Below are 20,055 nucleotides of genomic sequence, written 5' to 3'. Positions count from 1 at the left end.
CCAAGTTCAGATAAACACTTATGCAGTGAATTTCAAATTAAAAGATAAACCACAGAGCTGTCCCAAATATCAGGGTAAATAATGAATTAATGGTCTTTGTTGCCTCGTATAGATTGCCCATTGCAACTCTCCAAGTGCATCGCTTCGATATTATTCACTTAAGCATTTCAGCAACTAACTCTTGCTCTGTGGGTTGTTTGTGACCAGTTCACCATCAGCTTGCTCGGTTTGCAGCCCAGACTGGGGTTATGCTGCTCAGCGTGGGCAGGCAGCCCCGCCACCCCTTCCCCTGGCTTGCAGCAAGGCATTTTCCTGCAAACCAGCACATCTTTCAAGCGCTGTGTTTTAAACCTTGGTGGCTCAGGAGCTGTCTGGTAAGGAGAAGAGCAATGGGCAAACTGAGGGGACCTTAACTGCATCCCACCTGTCCGATCCTAGTCTAGGCTCAGCACCTACGCTGCAAACACTGCATCTTCCCTCTTTCCCCGGGGCAGAGGAACGGCAAGCGGCAGCAGAAACGTCTCGACTAGCAAGCAGAGCTCTCCCCAGAGGTTTTTTGTACAGCTGCAAAATGCCCTTTCTGCACCGGGTCCCAGCAATCCCACCCTGGCAAAGAGCATCCGAGCTGTGGGCAGGGAGGCAGCCTGTGCTGCCCACCCCTCCCAGGGCACCCCTGCTAATGGCATCGCTTTTAAGGAGCTTCAGAGAAACCCCGCCAAATGTGCTGGAACAAAAGCCGGGGGTTTTGCCCAGTTTCTGATTTCATGGGCTTTATTGATTTTTTTTGATCACTGGACTGATGTTAGAGACAGGCTCCTGCTAAAGGTGAGCAGAAAAGTTGCAGCTTTATATCACAATCTCTGCAGTTTGTTCTCCCAACAGATAAATGTGCACCTGCAAAAACATTGGTCGCTTTGTGCCTCTTTATTGTGTTTGGGGGGAGAGGAAAAGAGCCCTCCTGAGCTTTCCAGGGTGAGTTTGAAGGTCAGAAGTCAGTGAGAAAAAGCAGATTTCCTCTGCCTGCCAACCTCCAAGTGCATATGGCTCGTCCCAGAGCCAAGGCGTGGTGCTCGGGATTGCCACCAAACAGGCGGTTACGCTTCTATGGCCGGAGCGTGTAATTACGGAGATACCCTGACGGTGTTTGGAGCTGTGCAGTGGCCCAGTGCTCATTGCAAGCTCAAATGTGGTGCAGTGCTGTCTGCACCCTGCCGCCATCATCCCTCTCCTCTGAGAGGCACTTTCCCGGGGGATTATACATATATCTACTATATGTATAATATTTACACATAATCTACATATCTATGTATTTTTATACATTATCTATATATTATATATAATATGTTTTATTATAAATAATAGCTATTTTATATAATCATTGTATAAAATACATATATATATGGTTTTGAGATGACTGTGCCATGGTCACGTTCACTCCCTGTGCCCAGCCCTGGGCTCTGCGCATGCACTTGGGCTCAGATTGATCCTGTGCAAAAATTAATTAAGGGCTTTTTCCTCCAAAGAATCAAGTGGACTGTGGCGAGGGGGTGTGTGTGTGTTGGGCAAATCAACCCATGTGGTGCCTGTATTGGGGGCCACTTATTTTAATTCCCCTTTAATGGATGGATGTGCTTTTGGCCATGGAGCAGAGGGATGAAGTCGGAGCCGGCAGTGCTCAGGCAGATAACCCTCCTCCCTGGTCATCCCTCCTTCCCCCAGGAAGGCAGCGCTGATCTCGGCTTCAGAACATGCCGGCTTTATGTGGCTCCATCTTCTGCTGGGTTCACAGATATGCTGCTTTTGTATAACTGCAAGCCTGGCAATAACTGGTGTTTGGAGAAATAAGTGAAGAAATTTATGGTAGGAAAGGAATCTAGCAAGGGTTGTTGAACACACAGACACCAGCTCTGGCTTGGAATGTCCCTAACCATGAGCTGCTGCAATCTAGGGGGTATGGCTGGTGCTGCCTCCTATTCCTGACCCCCGCTGAAGGAAGGGCACTGGGGTCCAGAACCTTTGGTTGGACCTAGTACAGCTTTTTCCACGTATTTAGCTTAAAATTTCAGCCCTTGGCATCACGCGATTTCCTGAGACTTTCACTTTAAAAGCAAATTAATTTCTAACTCTCCTGCCAAGAAGTGTTGGGAAATGCTACTTCTTAAACTGCAGAAGAGTAAAAAAATAATTCATTATTCCACCTCATGATTTTTAAGCCAATACCAGAAATTTTGGTGCCCTTCTGTGTTTCTTGTCCACTTTGCTGCTGCAGCGCTGCTAGCAAAGACCTCTTGGCACGGAGCTGTAACCTGTCAACTGGGTCAGCGGGGTCTGGAAGGCCTGAAAGCAAATACTGGGGCAATTTAAATTTAATAGCAATGCTGGCATAACGAGAGAGCTTCTGTGTTTGGTTTTCATTAGTATTTTTTCAGCTCTGATATAGTTTCTCATGGAAACAGCCATCATCTCCAGAGGATTAATGCTCCCTGTGATGGTCTACAGCAGCGTCCCCGGTCCTGCGTTCCTGAGGCTATCTAGAGAAAAGAAGACTCGATCCCTGCTTCCAGTGCATACTCATCTCCCCCAAAACCTGCACGGGGAGGAAAACACGGGGTCCTGGAGTGTGCGGCGGGTGCTGCACAGCCAGGAGCGATGGCAGGACCCTCCTGCTTTGGGCTGTGCGCTGGTCACCCTGGCTGAGCCGTCCCTTGCTGACCACCCACAGTTGCTGCCAGCCCCGTGCCATGTCCCACCGCAGCCGCGTGCCATGGGGAGGGTCTTTACCCCCCCCCCCCCCCGCGGGGGTCTCAGCATCCCAGGCTGGGGCAGGAGAAAGAGCCCTGAAACGGCTGCTGGGGAGAAGCGTTGAAGCTTTACAGCTCCCAGCCCGCTGTGTCAGCAAAAACTACCCCTATCGCACAGCCGTTATATCTTCAGCAGTGTAAATATTTTCTAAACGAGCTGGAAGGAGGAGGATTGATGAATACAGTTTTGCTGGAAAATGTTACCGAGTTGGGACACGGATGGCTGAACACCCCTTTATCTGTCCTGGCCAAGGAGCGGGGGGCAGCTGGGGGCTCCCCCGCCAGAGCTGATGGCAGCACTCAGAAGCATCTCACTCTTTTGCATGAAACCAAAGCATTTCAGTTATTTACTTTTATTATTCAGTGCCATCTTTCTTCTCCCTGCCCCATGAGCCAGTGATTAAGGAGATGCTGATGCCTTTGTCGGCTTTGGCCCCCCAGGTTGGGCTCAGAACATCCCATCAGCGTGCGGGGAACATCAGTGCCGTTGTGTGGGCAATGGGCTGCTGAAAAAAAAAGCCCAATGTCCCACATTCCCATTTAAAATCCCTACCAAACCCCTAACCTGATGGAAAAATCATTATAACAAAACCGAGACTTAAATCACGCTCAGTATTTGCTGTTGTGGGGATGGGGTCTTTGACCTGTCTTGCCAAGTTAAACTAGGTAATAAAAAAAGATCTGTTAATAGAATAGTAAAGCATTTCTCTCTTAATTGCTCGTTTAAATCCAGCGTGGGTGGACAGCAATGGAAAAAATCTTTCCCAGCTGGTGGCTCTTTGGTACTCTAAGAGTTTATTAGTCCCCAGAGCAAAGGGATTCGGGTGCAAGAAGCTGCTAAGGGCACGCGCACACACACACACACAGACACACACAGACACACACACAGACACACACACGCCTCAGCCATGAGGGATCCATGGCCTGCAGGGTGTTCCGGGAATGGTTCAGCCGCTGGCCCGGTTATCCCTGGGCCACTCCTCCCACCTACGGTTTGGGCTCTGCAACAGCATTTGACTCAAGCAGCAGCTTTAGGAGAATTGGGGCTCAGGCAGCAGCCGCGGTGCCAAGGCAAGCCTGAAAGTGCCTTTCTGCCAGCATCCTGCCAAAAGTGTCCGTGCCCCAGGAACGTAGATATGCCTGTGTCTGCGGGACAGCTGGGCAGAGACCCGGAGGCTAGCAGCAGGATGTGCCTGGTGGATTTAGGTGCTGAAAGGGGATGGTGCTTACACAAGTCCCAGCTGAGCCCTGCAGCCCCGTGCAGCCCCCAGGGCTGGTGCCCACACCGTGCCCCCCAACCCCGGGTTACCCTGCCAGGACGCCTGGGGCAGCCCCAGCTCCCTGCCTGGAAGACCTGCCATTGCAGGCAGCAACACGCTGCGGGCTGAACTGTTCCCCAGCCAGCCCTGCCGGGGGGGTGCACATCTGCTCCAGCTGTGTGACATCTCCTTCTTCCACTTCTTCAACCTTGGGGCCTTTCTACAACGTGTCCCGGAGAGCTTCCTTGGTGCCTCTGACTTACTCCTTGTTTGTCCTTTGGCAACGCTGTATTGAGTTACGGCTTCTGTGCCTATGAATCTCTTTATTGCTCGGAGCGTGGTCCTTGTGACAGGCATCAGCAGGAATAAAGGCTTAACCTGCTAAAGGGAATCACAGCCCCTTGCCCATGGGATTGGGATCATGCCAGGTCACTTCACCTGACATATAGCTATTAAAGGTCATAGGACAAAGTCTCTACTTTCAATATCAAACATATCCATATAGAATAAACCATATTTTATTGCCCTAAGTGGGAAGCATGGGCTGTGAGCATTAATAATGATAGCAGGAAGGTGGAAAAGGTCTCCAAAGGCAATAGATGCCCACCTTGCTGCCCACCTTCCTGCTGCCGTGGGGTGCAGGGCGCCATCCCAGGGCATCGACAGGAAAACCACTCGCTTCCGTGCAGTCCAAGCACTTTTCAAACTGGTATTTGTGTGCTGCTGCGAGGGCTGATGGGCAGGGGCAATGGGGCTGGTCAGGGAACCGGGGCACCGAGACAGGGTGAGGTGGAAACCCGATGGGGCATCACGACATGGGCAGGACAAGGAGGCATTCCATCCCTTCTGATCTGCCCAATAAGAAGTCTTAATTTTGTCTTTGTATTTAAAAAGAAAGAAGAAACAACATTTTTTTCCTTATTTTTGTCTTTATTTGGTGTAATCAGATCACTCCCACCACTGAAGCTCATTTCCTGCAGTTGGGTACATTGAGGCTATTATTGAGTATTTATTTTTCCACGGGCCTCTCTGTTTCTAATTACTTTGTGCTGATGTTATGTGAGCATGTTGAGTCTGCGCCTCCTTTAATACCTACCACATGCTGGGTCTATTGCGTACAGTAGTACCCCACCACATTTTTCAGATATTTCCTGCTATTATTTACCTCTTTATTTCTGAGCTTACTATTTTTGAGTATATGATAGAGCTGTTTTCTGATGGGGCTATAAGCCAGAAGGGCAAGTGGACAGAAAGCATATGAATACACAAGGCCATTTAGAAATAACTTTTACTAGTGGTGCTTACTATTGGTGAAATCCTGTGGGTTTTGGTGTTTGTTTTTTTTTTTTAATGGAAGCCAGCGAGAGTTTTGCTGCAGTAGAGGTAATAGAGACTGACAGTGCAGAAATATAATCTCTCTGTATGCTCACACAGAAATAGCCTATGTGGTGCTGCTACTGCCGCTCTGGCATCAGCCACATAGCTCTTGCACTTAAAAATCTCTGATTCTTTTTCTTTTTTTTTTAATTTGCCAGACATTGAAATTTTCCATGTGTGGGAGGTCTCTCATAAACTGATTTTATTTGGAAGAGTGCAGCAAAAACACATTTTGAGAAATGGAGAAACATTCATTGAAAAATGAATAGGGGAGAATGTATATATAAAATGTATCTCTCTATATATAATTTTGGCTATATTAAAGTCTTGTAAGAGTTATGATGCCATTGCCCTCCTGAGCAATGCCCTAGCCCAGGGCACAGTGGTGCTCCTGAAGCACTCACTCCTGCTCGATCTCGTGCTTATCCCTTCTCGGAATCCTAAAGCACCCTGAGCATCGTCTGAGACCTGAGCACGTGGGGACCGCACTCGGCAGCAGCCCTGGTCACCTGAGAAGCTCTTACGCTGTAGGTGCATTATTTTTCCCATCAGCTTCATCACCTGGCTGACGCAGGAGCGCGCATCTCTGCAGCTCCAAGGAGAGCCCGTCCCTCCCTCGAGCGGGGCTTTTCTGGGCTCTTGTCCAGCACTAAATATGGAAAATTCCAATAGTCAATCTGTTTTCAAGCTGTTCGTGATTGTTTAACTTTCAAAACAAAGATAAACGAAACTGGTTATTTTACAGCAGATTCTAGTTGGAAAAAACCATTTGGCATGTCCGGTCCCCCAGTGCAGGTACCTGGCAGCTCTGCTGCACCAGGAGCTGCCATCCCAATGAGTTAGACCCCGTCAAGTATCGGGCAAAACTGACCTGCGGCTTTTAAAAAAGCTTGCTTTGATTCTAATCTGAATAATTTGTATTAATTACCTTACATGAACAATAACAGGCTGTTTCCTGCCTGCCACCTGCATTACACCTGGCCTCTTCAGCTGTGAAATACATGAAACTATAAAAGAATCACGGTTTTCCCGAAGCTTTGTCTGAGGTTGGCTTCTCGTCTGCATACTCCAGGTACTTTTCCTCCATAAACTTTGTCAACAATCGTTCCGTAAACACTCCATTTAAATTCAACCCCCTTTCTTTGTGGTTTCTATGCCTACCACACATATATGCACTTTGACCCATTCCGCCAACCCGATACAGCTCCAAACTGCACGGGGAGCCCACAGGCCCTGGAGGGCAGAGCAGGACGGGCGGCTCTGGGTACAGCCAGTGCAGCAGTGTAGGGGTGAAAGAAAAATGTCTGGCTGCTATCTAAAGAGGAAGGAAAATTTTCCTAATGTATTAAGCACTCTAGAGCTGCACTTATTATTGTTATCAGAAAATTTGTACTTTACTTTTTCAAAGTTCACCATGTTTTCAAGCACTGGGGAAAGGAATTCCTAGACTCCATCCTCGCTGCAGTGAAGCTCAGTGATACAACTCACCCAGCATTCCGGCAGTTCTCCTCCAAACCCAGGTATGCAACAAGCTGCTTTGCTTGAAATCCCAGGCCTTGTTTTCCTGTCTTTTGACTAATGACAACCTGTATCTGTTAGGCTGTACAGCTACATGTGTAGCTGCCAGCCTGCTTTAAAAGGAACGATAACAAGGCAGCACAACCCCGTTAGCTCTGATGGTGTTTGTGCTTGTTCCATTTAATCAGAACAGTTTTGTTGTGTCAGCCTGAAGGATGTACAGTCACACAAAAGCGCAACACAGCTGCGGATGTACTTTGAAATACAACTGTCAGTCGTTGCCCTTCTTTGCTTCACTTAGTGCAGCAAACAGACCAGAGGTTTCAAATATTTGCAGCTTTACCTTGAAAAACACCATTGTTTGTTCAACACAGGATTGACTACCGATACTGTAACTGCTTTTTATAAAACATTAGCAATCTTTTGGATTTCCAGAAAACGAAGAACCTAGCCACCTTTAATTGTTGCTTCAAAACTGCCTGATTTTTCTCAACTAGGAAATTCCAAGGCAGCACTCCAGCATTACCCAGTGCCCTAGGCCAGGGGGCAGGACTGCAGGTGATTTATTTCCACAGAAGCATACAAAGCTCAACATACCTGAGCTAGGAAATAATCCTCAGCCTTGCAGCCAGTTACACACACTGCTCCCTTCCTTTTGCTACCTCTGAAACAGCAAACTGAAACGAATCAACAAGGCAGAGATGACACAAGTAGCTGTTGTTCCACTGCTTTCTCTCATCTCCCTGAGCCACACTTCAGCTGCTCAAAAACATTGAAAAATGACAAACGAGACCCCAAAGCTGCTGACATTTGTCTCCCCCTCTGTGCTTTTCATTTAGATTTAGGTAGCACGAGTGGGTGGCATGTGACTGCTAATGCACTGCTTTGTGCTTTGGCAACTCTCTAAATAGTCTGTCTCAGAGATCTGCCAGCAACAACAATGCTGAAATAATAATAAAAAAATCATCAGGAAATCAAACAATTTAGTAGGCACACTTCAGCCTAATTTGTTCAAGCACAAAGTTCAGTATCCCAGCCTACATGCATCCCTGTTTTATGATATTAAACAAATATGGCATTACTAATTCCAGAGTTTTAACTCTTAATTACCTAAAACTCCATTTCTGGCTTTAAGTGTTTAAAACCCCACTTGACATGGCAGTTCCAAAAGAGGTAGCTGCCTTCTAACAGCCTTCAAGTAAGTTCACCATTGCACTGGAACCCAAGAGTAGATATTCTAATTAATCACACATGGAGTGCAGCACCAGCTTGAAAGAATACGGTACTGAAGTGCATAAGCACAAATAGCGCTTTTTTGTAGTGAAAACTAAACGAATTTCTCTTGATATTACATGAGCAACAGGACCAGCTTTCTAGGATCTGCAGTGATGTGTGTTTCAATGAAGAATCAGTCATTTGTGCTAGGTTTAAAGGAATAACCATAAAATACACCATCATAAAAGCAGAGATTCTGTATGAATTTAATGGAATTTGTTATCTGTCAACATTAAAGCACATCTCACTGCTTCCTTTGCTGTTTGAGCTAGATGCCAGCAATGAGATTCATCTCTACCTCTTTATTCGTAATCCAATATAAACCTGGCTAACAAATCTTTGTTACACTCCAGTTTGACTTGCGGGATACATAGGAAGACTACAACCAATTAATGATTTAGATAAATCACACAGAAACAAAATCTCTTATTTTAAAATATGTAAGCCTGGGTTTTTTTAGCTAATTAAAAGTAAACATTTATTAAATATTATTAAATATTATATAAGCTCCACGTAAATTAGCAGAAGGAGCTGGTACTTTTAGTCACAAAAAGCTTAGCATTATTTGTAAAAATGTAATTAAAGACTGATGTAATTGTCCTACATATGTACTGGGCGAAGGGCTCAGTTCTTTTGCATTTGGATGGAAGGAAAACTGCAAATCAAATGACTCCTCGTGCTGGTTTTTAATTAAAGAAAAAGGCTAGAAAACTAACCATGCTCTGTCAAACAGAGTACAAAATATTTATTCACCAATAAGTTAATGTTCTTATAAATAGATGTTCTAGTCTTTTGTACGCTGTACTGAGTGTAAAGCTAAGCTTCAACTATTCCTCAGACTCTGATCCTTCTTCATCTTGACTGATTTGGAAGTAGCGTAGTTCGTACGTCTCCTTGTCAGATGCGACGACACGAAGCCAGTCACGCAGGTTGTTCTTCTTGAGGTACTTCTTTGTGAGGTATTTTAGGTACCTTAAAAACAGTAATCGTACATTAGAACTTTCTTGTTTAACAACCCTTACTGCTGCCTGCACTCCACCCACGACACGGCTCTAGCAGGGCAACACCACACCAATTATATCCAGAAATAAAAAAATCATCATGTATCAGTCTATTTTCATTCCAGATACATAAGAATTTATTATTTGATGCTTTTTGACTACAGAGCACAATGCCAGTAACTTAAAAGCATTGAACAGTGGTTGTAATACGTATTGGTGCATCTGTATCAGCAACACGAAGGCAGGATGCAGAGGAGGAATCGTACCTCTAACCAGCGCACTCATCTGTTGCATGCCCTAACATGCTATGCCGTTTAAGGCTTCGTTTGATGTAAGGGGTTCTTTTGCCACAACACGTATTGCATACACATACATTTTAATACAACCAATTAAGGAAAAAAAGAGTCACCCATGAATTCAGTATGGCTTTTAAAAGCATCTCCTTCCTTGATGCACTTCTAACCACCTATATAAAGCATCTCTGTATTACTATGCTTATGCTAGAGGGAGCATTAATTTGTAACCAAGTCCGTGTTTTAAAGAACAGGTTTTTTAATATCTAATATTACAAATTTGTTTGAATTACAGCTTTCACTAATATTTGCAAGTGCCACGCAAGTCAGAGCTAACACCTTCTCTGTACGTATCAGAAGTGTGTCACGTTTGTCATACCGCTGTTCAAAATCCACTATCACAAGTGCAACAAAAGGAAACCTATGCCAACCTTTTAGAAAATTGCTTCTCTGATGTCACCGTGATCTTGTTCTTCAGGCGTTCAATGTGAACGGTGTTGCCCAAGTTTCCAGTTTTTCCATTGACCTTAACCTTCTCCTTTAGGAACTGTTCCTGTTTCAACATGAAAGAAATAGAACACTAGGGAATGGCACCCTAGGTATGAACTAGGGAAGGGACCCTAGCCATATAGCGATATTAAAAATCACCGTTTACTTACGTCCTGATAGCAAGTATTTGCAATGCAGCCAGATTTTAGTGTGTAATTAAAAAAATCATCCCCGTGCTAAGACAGGATTCCATTTAAAATAGTTCTATTTATGGATATGTATGAACCATCTTCTAAATATCTAAGTGCGTATAAATATCTAAAGGGTGGGTGTCAAGAGGATGGGACCAGACTCTTTTCAGTGGTGCCCAGCAACAGGACAAGGGGCAACGGGCACAAACTGGAACACAGGAAGTTCCACCTCAACATGAGGAAAAACTACTTCACTGTGAGGGTGACCGAGCAGTGGGACAGGCTGCCCACAGAGGCTGCGGAGTCTCCTTCTCTGGAGAGATTCACAACCTGCCTGGACGTGATCCTGTGCAACCTGCTCTGGGTGATCCTGCTTTAGCAGGGAGTTGTACTAGATGATCTCCAGAGGTCCCTTCCAACCCCTACTGTTCTGTGATCTTGTCTATAAAACACACATAAACTCAAGAAACTTTCCAAAAGTGCTGATAAAGAACAGCTGCTGATTTTACTAGTTTAAAATGCAGCTTTTCAGTTGTAATTCAGTTGTCGTACCGTACTAAGGCTATTATTATACTATGCACCAGAAATATAAGCAAAATCACGACTTACAAAATTCCCAGAATCAAAAATTCCATCTTCCACAGGATGGGTCAAGTCAAGGCAAAACTTCCAGGTTGACTTTTTAGATTTTCTGTCCTTTTGCTAAAACACAAAAAAAACCCCAGCATTAACAAGAACACCCCACACCCGAAAAGCATTTATCAGAGCGAAGGGGGAGCGCGGCAGATGATGCCACCGCGGCGGCGGGCGCCGGTACAGGCCGCCACCGCCCGGAGAACGAAGCTCACCGCAGCCAGCTCGGCCAGGCCCCGGCCGGCCGCCACCCACTCGAGGCCCTCTCGGGGAGAAGCCCGCTCGTCCCCGGCCGCGGGAAGGCCCCCACCTCCCCCGGCTCCCGCCTCGCCACGGCCCTCACGCGCCCCCCCCCGCCACCAGAGCACCGTCCGTCCGTCCGTCCGTCCCTCGGCGGGGCGGCGCGGCGCGGCCCCCCTCGCACTCACCGGCGGCATGCTGCCGGCCCGGCGCTCCCGCGGAAAGAATGACGCTGCGCGCACGCCACGCTTTTATACCCTAGCCGGTGACATCATCACGCAAGCGCGCGGGGTGGGGCAGCGCGGCCCGGGGCACGCTGGGAGGGCGCAGCCGGTCCCGCCCTTTCCTCGCGGCACGAAGGGGCGGCACGCGTCGTTAGCATCAACGAGTCACCCTGTATTTATTTTCCGGTTTTTATTTCTGTCGGACAGGAACGCAAGCGTTTCTCTTGCTCTCGTACAAGTGGCAGGCCGCGCCGCTCGAGCGGTGAAGCGTTTCTCCTCCGGGAGGCGGGGGGCGCTGGCTGAGGGCAGGGACCGAGGGCCACCATGGAGAACGGGCCCCTCACGGGAGCCCAAGGCGGAGCTGGAGCTTTGTGGAGCCGCCTTAAAGCCTCTCCCACGGTCCCTGGGATCCTAACCAGCACCCCCCCCCTCCCCACAGCACTGACAGCTTTATTATTTCTAGAGCAAAACACACATTTACATCCTTCCCCCACTCGTTTGCATGGCGTTGAAAACAATGCAGCTTCCAAAACAGATACGCGTTTGAACAACGAGGACTGCCGTTCCCGGTTCGCACGATTGACAGGGTTTGCGTTTTGCTACGGTCAGTAAAACAAGTCATCACCGTCAGTCCTCTTTCCCTCGCACTTTGAAAGCCACGCCGAACAAGTTACGCTTACAATATACAGCACAGGACAACTGAGAATAGGGGTTTTCTGCGATACAGCGATACATAGCAAACTTTCCGGTTTTAAGTTCACAAACCAAGTTACTCTCAGATGCCGAATACCGTAGGGCCAGGCTGCAGATGCTGGAGAGACTTCCGATGCTCTGGGCGTGCTGAACTGCCAAAGGCTCCACCACACTCCCACCATGATGCCTCCAGGATCTACGCCTTCGTTAACGTTCTCAGTGTAAGAGAGATACTTGAAATATCCTTAACATGGTCTTTATTTTTTTTTTCTCCTGAAGTTTAGTTCTACTGTAACAAACTACATTCTAAATTACTCAACCAAAAAAGTGGGATTTACTGAATTTTGAATTCTGTGAGACTGACCTGCAGTAACCATAAGAGTTTGAACTGTTAACAGATTTGACTTCTTTACAGATTATGTAAAATTACCTGTATTGTGAAGCTACAGACTGTGCACCATTTCTGGTACGCTGTGGATTAGAAAAACCTGCAAGAGGCTTGAAAGCAGATACATTAAAACAATGAAATTCAGCTAACTTCTTAAAAAAAAACAGCCCTGAGAACATGGCTCAACTAGCAAGAGCCTAGTCGAAAAACCACCATTATAAGCAAAAAATTAGAAGGATCTATTGAAATCTTAAAGTATTATTTGCCAACATTTGAGGCAGGAAACACTGCAGTCTTTCCAATTCTGTAAAGTAGTAAGAGAAACTCAATTAATTGGAGCCATAAAAAAAATGCATTATTTGGAGTGAAAAATACTTTTCTTCACCTCCTAGTTTTCACAGCCTTCACTCTAAGCAATTGCCATCAGGTATTAGTTTAGTTCTCAGTTTTGACACAATTTAAGTGTTAAGACAGTACTACGGAACAAGTACATTGGTAAGATTTGTTTTAAAGTAAAGCTATGAAAGGAGAATTTCCCTAAGCATTTGGTTAGGGATCTTGAAAATACGCATCTATATGGACTATTGATTACAAACAAAGTTTGCTGCAAACAATTCTGACAGTAAAATGAAACATCTTACTTTGAAAAAAAAATGCCTCAAATACATGTTCTAATTTAGAAGCAACTTTTAACCTTACTAAAACTTGGAGATTATGCTTAACTCATGCTTATGTACTACCTACGGGAAACTTCATGCATGACACGCCAATGCTCTGCACTTCCATGTGTTCGAAGTGCTTCACAAAAGACAACTAAGTATATAAGAAAAACCTATAATGAAGTACTTAATTGTTTAAATCTTGCAGAACTGAAGGTTGCGACAGAAGGACATCCATATGTCCCAAAGAGGGCTCTTCCAGCAACCTAGAGGACACAAAACCTCTATCTTTAGATTGCTGTAGTACCTGAAAACTCCAGTCAGACCAGGAGCCCACTTGTAGAAACAGGACAAAAGCCAGCCCTCATCCCAGAGAGCTTAGTCTAAGTAAATGCTTAGATCGTGGGCCAGTAGCGTCAAATACCTGTCTTCCAACAAGGTTTTAGAGGACAGCCAGGTACCTGAAAGTAGACTAAAGCACTACCAGAACAAGCACAAATCCAACTCTTGCCGTTTTCAAGAATATTAAAAGTATTCATAATGCACCAATAGTATTAGAACTTGCATTAGTTTGACATAGCAACCTATGACTTCCCATCTGACATCACACAGCTCAGCTTGCTGTCAAGACCATCATCGATGGTTTCACAGTCACCTCCAAAGCCAACAAAACCTGTCTTCCAGGTACTAGTTCGATGGGGAGGCAGAAAGGAGCGTAGTGCAGACTAACTTGAACTATTCGGCACGCACTTCAAAACTGTTCTGAATGCATTTCAATCTCTTGCATCTACAGCTTTTTTTTTTTTAAAGCAGTTTTGCCATTTCAGTCAAGGTGCTATTTTTAGAGTTCACCTGCAATGTGTTGTGCTAGGCAAGAGCGTGTGGCAGTATCCTACTTCTGCCAGGTGTCCCAGGTAACTGTGCTTTATTACCAGAGTATATTTATTGCTGTCTTTACCTTCACTGTACTGCACGCCCTGTCACGAGAAGGCTATGGAAAATGCATGTGTTTGCCATCTACATTAGACCTCCAAGATTTGCTAAGCCCTGCCACAGTACGTACAAGGGCAGTCCAGGACAGTTGCCATGAGTCCTTTGGGGATTAGAGAGTACATACTATTAAGCTCAAAACATTTTAAGCAGTTAACAGCAGCGTGAAGTCTGACTCTCGCTGCCAAAAGAGTGTGAATTGTGCAGCGTGCTGCCCAGGGCAGCGTGCTGAGCGTTTACAAGTTGTCCTCCGTTAGCCAACAGCCACTGAAGCTTAAGGCAAGTTCATTAAACAATTTAGCAACTGTGAAGAGAGGTCTGAGCCACGGGCTAAGGAAGTTTCCCCACTCGTGAAGAGTCACCAAGTCTTAGAATTCAAGTTGAACACCTTAAACAGGAGTAGGCTAGTTATCCTTCCACAACTAGTTCTGTGAAGCCTTCTGTTTGCCTGTTAAGCTACTAAATAGTTAGAGGCATGCATGCGTGTTTCAATGACTCAGAACTCCCTTGGAGAGGAGCTAGCTTTCATAGCTATGTAGCAATTTACTTACTTTTATAGTTAAGCCATGGTTGTTCAGTATTGTCTGTCAAGTCTATATTTTGAAAATACAATAGCTTTATTTTTTTAAAAAGAATCACATGCATTTAGTTTAGGCTCAATGCTACAGTTTGTCCCACTTTTTGAAAAACGTGTGGTCTCTGTGCTACAAAAATACGGTCTGAACCTGAAGATTAAAACCTAAAGCTGGAAGCACTGCAACAGATTCCCATGGAGTTTGTCACCCTTTTATAGTTTAAGATAAATACAATAAAGGAAAGCAATTGAACTGCATTTTTCTATTTTATTTTTCAAGTCTGACAAAGGCCTCGAGTGAAAGTCTATAGCTTTAACATCCATTCTCACCTTTGTGCCCCCTTGACCTATCTATGTCTTATCTACCCAATATTCCAACTGCCCGCCTAAACCACAGGTAGGCTTTGACACCATTTTATTGTTACTATAAGCCAACGAGTTGGCAAAGAAGAATACAGAGGTAATACAGTTAAGTTGCACATGGCCACTGGGGCTTGGTCAAGCCAGCTGGCATTTTTGATCACTTGAGTTTCTTGGTCTAAAAGTTGTGATTGGCACCTACAGTTCTGCAAGAGTCCCAATCCACAAAATACTTAAGTTTTAGAGGAAAAAAAAAAAAAAGAAGCTACTTTTATTGTCAGTTCTACCTAAACATGTCAAGAAAAATACTATTTGTGCTCTAGGTCACTTTATAATCCTAGATACCTACCAGCTTATCTAAAAGCCCCTGAATACTGTATTTTGTCTGTTCATACAGACAAACACTGTTTTGCTCAAGCAAATAAAAATATATCCACTAGTAACACCTGATTGGTTTCTTAGATCCATAGCTGAAACCCACAGGAATGTTAAAATAGTTACAATTAAGGAATTAAAATCTCAGTGATTTTGAAAACTGCCAGTTAGCCTGCAACACTAATCCAGAATCCAGCACTGCTTTTTAACAATTCAAAAAAGAAATGAGGTTGCTTGTGAAGGCCAGAGCTTTGGTGACAATAAGAACCAAATTTATAGATCTGTGGTTTGTCCAGACCTGAGCAGTTGCCTGAGCCTGGCGATCCTCTTTATTTGCAAGGCTTTATGGCTACAGCACATTCTTCATTCATTGCACTTATGACAGATATCTGGAAGAGAAGACAGACAGGTGAGCTCCAACCCATGCCAGTGGGAGCGCTCCTAGAAGTTACAGACATTCACATTTTAGTATCTATCCCGTCCCTCTTGAGAGGAGAAAAGGAAGCTGAAGCTGGTCAGTCCTTAGAAGAATTTCCACAATATCTGCCCATCCCACTGATTTGCTCTTCTGCAGCCTTCTCTTTGCCATATCACCCTGGCCAGCAGCTTGAGGTTCATACAACAGAGGAAGACGAACAAGCTCCTGCAATAGAGCCAAACTAGCACCTGGTGTGGCCCAGCACAGACGACAGTCTGCAGAGCTACTTGCAGACAGGTTTGCTAACATAGCAGATTAGACTGCTCAGGCTGCATTGCAAAGCTCCACACTTGGCCCCGATTAAGAAAGCCTGGACACTCCAATCCACACTGTGCGGACAGCACTGTTAGGCATACTTACCTGCACGTCTTCATTGGCATTGAATTTCCCTTCTATTTCTTTGCCAAGATCCCCTTCTGGCAACTTTAGATCCTCACGAACTTCACCACTTTCTGTCAGCAGGGAGAGATACCCATCCTGAATACCTATCAGCTGTGAAGAGAAGTGCACTTTTAGGAAGTTTAACATCAGCAATCACTAGCAGGCAGTAGATGAAGATAAGCAGAAGGCACAATGAACTCTACCTATTAGATTAATTCTTTAGTACTGTGTTTGTAACAGGTAAGAACATAATTTAAGTCAATTTTTAACAACAGTTAAGAGGGCTGAGAGTTAGGGGAACTGTAGCAAAAGCCAGTCTGCTATCAAGAACTGCCAGAACCCTGCTGGTTATTTCCTAGTACGTAGGGCACTGCAAAACCCATCCTTGTGATTTAGAAAATGTACTCCTTCCAGATCACTGGTTCAGCTTTTTACACCTGTGAATTAGAAACAGTAACTGCAGTGGTGTTCCTTGAACGGCATTGCTTTTATAAAGTGTACACACTACACAACAGTTGAACTGTATGCTTCTATACCTTCACTTGTACAATGAGATCCTATCATTTACATTAAAAGATAACGAATAAATTAAGGAACATCCACCAAGCTCTGGACCAATTTTAGAATACTGTTTTCAGCCTAAACAAAAGCCTGAGCTAAGGGGAACAGCTGTTTTGACAGAGCAGGTTAGGGAACTTGGAACACATAACAGTAAACCCAAAAGGCAGCCCTAACAAGTCTGATAAACAGCAAGAGTTTTAGTACAGTAAGGACCCAAGAACACGACAGAAAGATCACCAAGATAACATTAAGAATCTCTTGGAAGGCCTGAGGCCTAAGGCAGGCTAGTCACACTTTATTTAAACAGCATCAGCTGTCTTGAAGAGTTGCTAACACTCTGAACTTTGGCTCTGTGAAGCAATTGCAGCTTTCCAACCGATGTGGATGTATCGGTTCCTGACTAGAACTACTCCCAAGACAATGGGAAGACAGCTGACATGTTACAACTCAGAACCTGCAGTGTGCTGCTTTTAAGTGCTCACTATCCATATCACAGGAGGTACTGCAGAAGTTACAAAAGCTGCCAAGTTCCCTCCATACATATATTTCAGAGCAGAGCTCAGGAGGACCAAAATTACTTGAGATCAACTAAAGCCAGCTTCCACACAAGGAGCAGAAAGCACTGCAGCAAGTTACAATTGGCACCAGATGCAGTTTAAGGCTGTCTTGTTGAATCATCTACCCTATGTAAGGGTGAAATGATAAACTACAATATATGCTTTATTCAAAAAAGTGACCTTACAACATGAGCTGGAATAAATGCTTTTCTCAGTTATGTTTATTACCTGTCTTTTCTAAAGATTGCTGCTGTACATGAGGTTGTTAATGCAGTAAGGAGCTCTCCATCAGTGAGCTCTGACAATTTTAACAATTCAGTAAATGCTACAAGTTCAGCAATGTCATGTCTAGACAGGCAAGTTCCATTAATTCTGAGACAAGTTTTGGGATGAAGAGAGTTTATGTGTGGTACGAGGAATATAAAGCCTCTTAAAGTGTGAGAGGATACAGTGACTATTAACTCACCTGGTAATCATTCCTCTTGATATTCGGAACATCCATGTTATGAGTTGATGGGCAAATATCTTCATATTTTTTACCAGTGAAAATATCAATACCAACTAAGTGGACCTACAAGAGAAATAACATCAGTTACTGTTGGTCCCAGAGAAGCAAGATGCCATTGCCATCAGTATTGTTGGTTCCACGCAGTTTTCTAGGAGATCACAGGTAACACCAGATCCTGCCTAGACCCTTCGCTTGCAGTACAAAAGCAGCCTAAGCATCAAGAGAGAGCCTCTCACACCCTTTCACAGCACACCATAGAAACGACATGAGAACGAAGATCAGCCACTGTTATCTTCCATAGCCTTCTGTAGTTTTACAGCAAAAAGCTAGAGCTCAGAGAACGTGGCTGTTAAGAGAACGTTTAGTTCAAGTTCTAGCTGTTCCGAGAAACACAACAGTGTCAGTGACAACATGAAGGTTAGGAAGAAAAGAAGAGGTGGTAACACACAGAGATTAAAACAGCTCCCACCTCCCTTTGTGCTAGCAGCAGCTGTCCACTACAGCCAGCACTTGCATTACCAGTTCATAGCCTGCTCTTCTCAAGTCCTTTCACTCTCACAACCGTTTCAGTATTTAAGAAAACAACCCATAAAAAAACCAAGGGGAGGGAGAAAGGAAAAACAACACTGGCAAGGGCTTGGTATACTCTAGCTTTGACAAACCCTAAATAGTTTACCCACCTGCATGTATCATACATCGATCATTACAACTCTAACGAGTCTGTGCTTGTAACAGATCTGTCTCTAAACTCTAACGTACCCACCATGAAGTGTTGCTGAATGAATAAAGGGGGAGCCTAGTGGTCCAAGCTCCAGACAGCTACATAGGCCAGCTGCTTAGGCAGCAGGACTGCAGTCTCAGACAGCAGCCTAATAATGTCCCTGCTGGGACGCTGGAGGGAGAAGGTACTCCTCACTCAGTGCTGAAAAGAAGTAGCGAGGCAAGCCAGCAAAATAGGGCCAGCACAGGCCCACAGAGGTAACGATGGTCTGCTGAGCTCTTCTGGGTTATGTAACAGAACACGGGCACTTCTAGTGAGCACTCAAGTCGAGCGCTGCAATAGTGAAAGTCTGCTAGCACAGGCAGACACAAAAGTGCTTTGGTGGGTAGCGACAGCACGATCCAACCACGCCCTGGTGATTTCATCAGCCCCCCTTCCAGAACTTACTCTACCCCCACTACAGAAACAGGTTTTATCACTAGTGGCATTGAAGCTTTTTAACAACTTGGGGGGGGGGGGGGAAGAACAAACCAACCCAACCCCTTGCCCTCAATCCTTCCTCCTTTTATATTACTGGAAACCCTTGAGCTAACTCTGGGCTGAAGCGACACACCAGACATTGCTGTGAGAAAAGCAAAGGCAGGATACGGAACACTCTGCCAAATGAAACGCTACACCCTTCCCTCTCAGCCAGCACGCAGCGAGACCGCGATGCCGCTCGGAGGGCCGGGAGCCGCAGGGGCACACACTGCGGGCTGTGCAACAGATTGGGGCTTGCAGCGCCCGCCCGGGGCCGCTCACCTTGGCATGGCCGTGCTTGCCCGTCTTGGAGGTGGACATCTCCACGATCTTGCAGGGGCGCCCCTTGAGCACCACGAAGCCGTTCTTCCGCAGCGCCGAGCACTGCATGGGGTAGGTGAAGGAGGCGCCGGCATCGCCCGTGGTGAAGTCGAGCTCGTCGGCCATGGCGCTGGGGGGTTGGGGGGGGGGGGGGTCGGGGGGGGGTGGCGGCGGGGGCTGCAACGCAAACGAGAGCGTCGGCTCGGAGCCCCGGCGGCGGGAAGGGCCGGGAGACCCAACCGCCTCCTCCCCCCCCCCCCCCCCCTCCGGCGAGGGCGGCGCGATGGCGGCGCCCCGGGGTGCAGAGGGCGGCCCGCGCCCGCCTCGCTCCGCCACACGTGCCCGGCGGGCAGGGAGCGCCGCGCGCCTCGCCACGTGCCGAGGCCCCCAGCCTCCCCCCCCCTCGCCCTCACCGGTGGCGGCGCCCGTCCCCGGGCTTGCCTCACTCCCACTTCCCCGTCCCCCTCAGCGCCGCGGCCCAACCACCCGCAGCCCCGGCCGCTAGCCCCGGCCGCTGTCCCCGAGCGCCGCCGCGGCCCCTCTTACCTTGCGAGGACGGTCGGGGAGGCCGGGCGGGCCGGGGCGGGGCGGGGGCACGGCGCCGCGCACACGCGCCCGACCACTGCGGCGGGCGGCGGGAAGGGGCGGCGGGCGGCGGGGAGCGCGCGC

General features: G+C 46.5%; 2 protein-coding genes across 4 annotated transcripts; both read right to left on the bottom strand.

Moving 5' to 3' along the window:
* Positions 1–8,950: 8,950 nt before the first annotated feature.
* On the bottom strand, positions 8,951–11,331 carry RPL22L1 (ribosomal protein L22 like 1). The gene is made up of 4 exons (XM_054835224.1): positions 11,266–11,331; positions 10,814–10,906; positions 9,956–10,077; positions 8,951–9,202 (listed from the first exon to the last, which is right to left on the bottom strand). Exons 1-4 carry the CDS (start codon positions 11,272–11,274, stop codon positions 9,058–9,060), a joined length of 369 nt encoding a protein of 122 aa, XP_054691199.1. The 5' UTR covers positions 11,275–11,331; the 3' UTR covers positions 8,951–9,057.
* A 145-nt stretch (positions 11,332–11,476) lies between these two features.
* EIF5A2 (eukaryotic translation initiation factor 5A2) lies at positions 11,477–20,055 on the bottom strand. 3 transcript variants are annotated; one of them, XM_054835221.1, is made up of 5 exons: positions 19,933–20,055; positions 19,348–19,563; positions 17,784–17,888; positions 16,179–16,310; positions 11,477–15,729 (listed from the first exon to the last, which is right to left on the bottom strand). In XM_054835221.1, exons 2-5 carry the CDS (start codon positions 19,510–19,512, stop codon positions 15,670–15,672), a joined length of 462 nt encoding a protein of 153 aa, XP_054691196.1. In that variant the 5' UTR covers positions 19,513–19,563; positions 19,933–20,055; the 3' UTR covers positions 11,477–15,669. The 3 variants fall into 3 exon arrangements, with proteins under 3 accessions (XP_054691196.1, XP_054691197.1, XP_054691198.1); XM_054835222.1 differs by lacking the exon at positions 19,933–20,055 and having other exon boundaries at positions 11,477–12,686; positions 15,639–15,729; XM_054835223.1 differs by lacking the exon at positions 19,933–20,055 and having other exon boundaries at positions 11,477–12,196; positions 15,639–15,729.

This window comes from Grus americana, chromosome 9, assembly GCF_028858705.1.
Source record: "Grus americana isolate bGruAme1 chromosome 9, bGruAme1.mat, whole genome shotgun sequence".
In the NCBI taxonomy this organism is placed as follows: domain Eukaryota; kingdom Metazoa; phylum Chordata; class Aves; order Gruiformes; family Gruidae; genus Grus; species Grus americana.
This window is presented reverse-complemented; position numbering and strand designations above follow the sequence as displayed.

Coding starts and splice junctions, on each gene's coding strand:
- EIF5A2 (XM_054835221.1), bottom strand. CDS start 19,512: ATGGCCGACGAGCTCGACTTCACCACGGGCGATGCCGGCGCCTCCTTC. Junction 17,889..19,347: donor GCAAGCACGGCCATGCCAAG/GTGAGCGGCCCC, acceptor TTTCTCTTGTAG/GTCCACTTAGTTGGTATTGA. Junction 16,311..17,783: donor TCAAGAGGAATGATTACCAG/GTGAGTTAATAG, acceptor TTCTCTTCACAG/CTGATAGGTATTCAGGATGG.
- RPL22L1 (XM_054835224.1), bottom strand. Junction 10,078..10,813: donor TTTTTGATTCTGGGAATTTT/GTAAGTCGTGAT, acceptor ATGTTGAAACAG/GAACAGTTCCTAAAGGAGAA. Junction 9,203..9,955: donor GAGAAGCAATTTTCTAAAAG/GTTGGCATAGGT, acceptor ACTGTTTTTAAG/GTACCTAAAATACCTCACAA.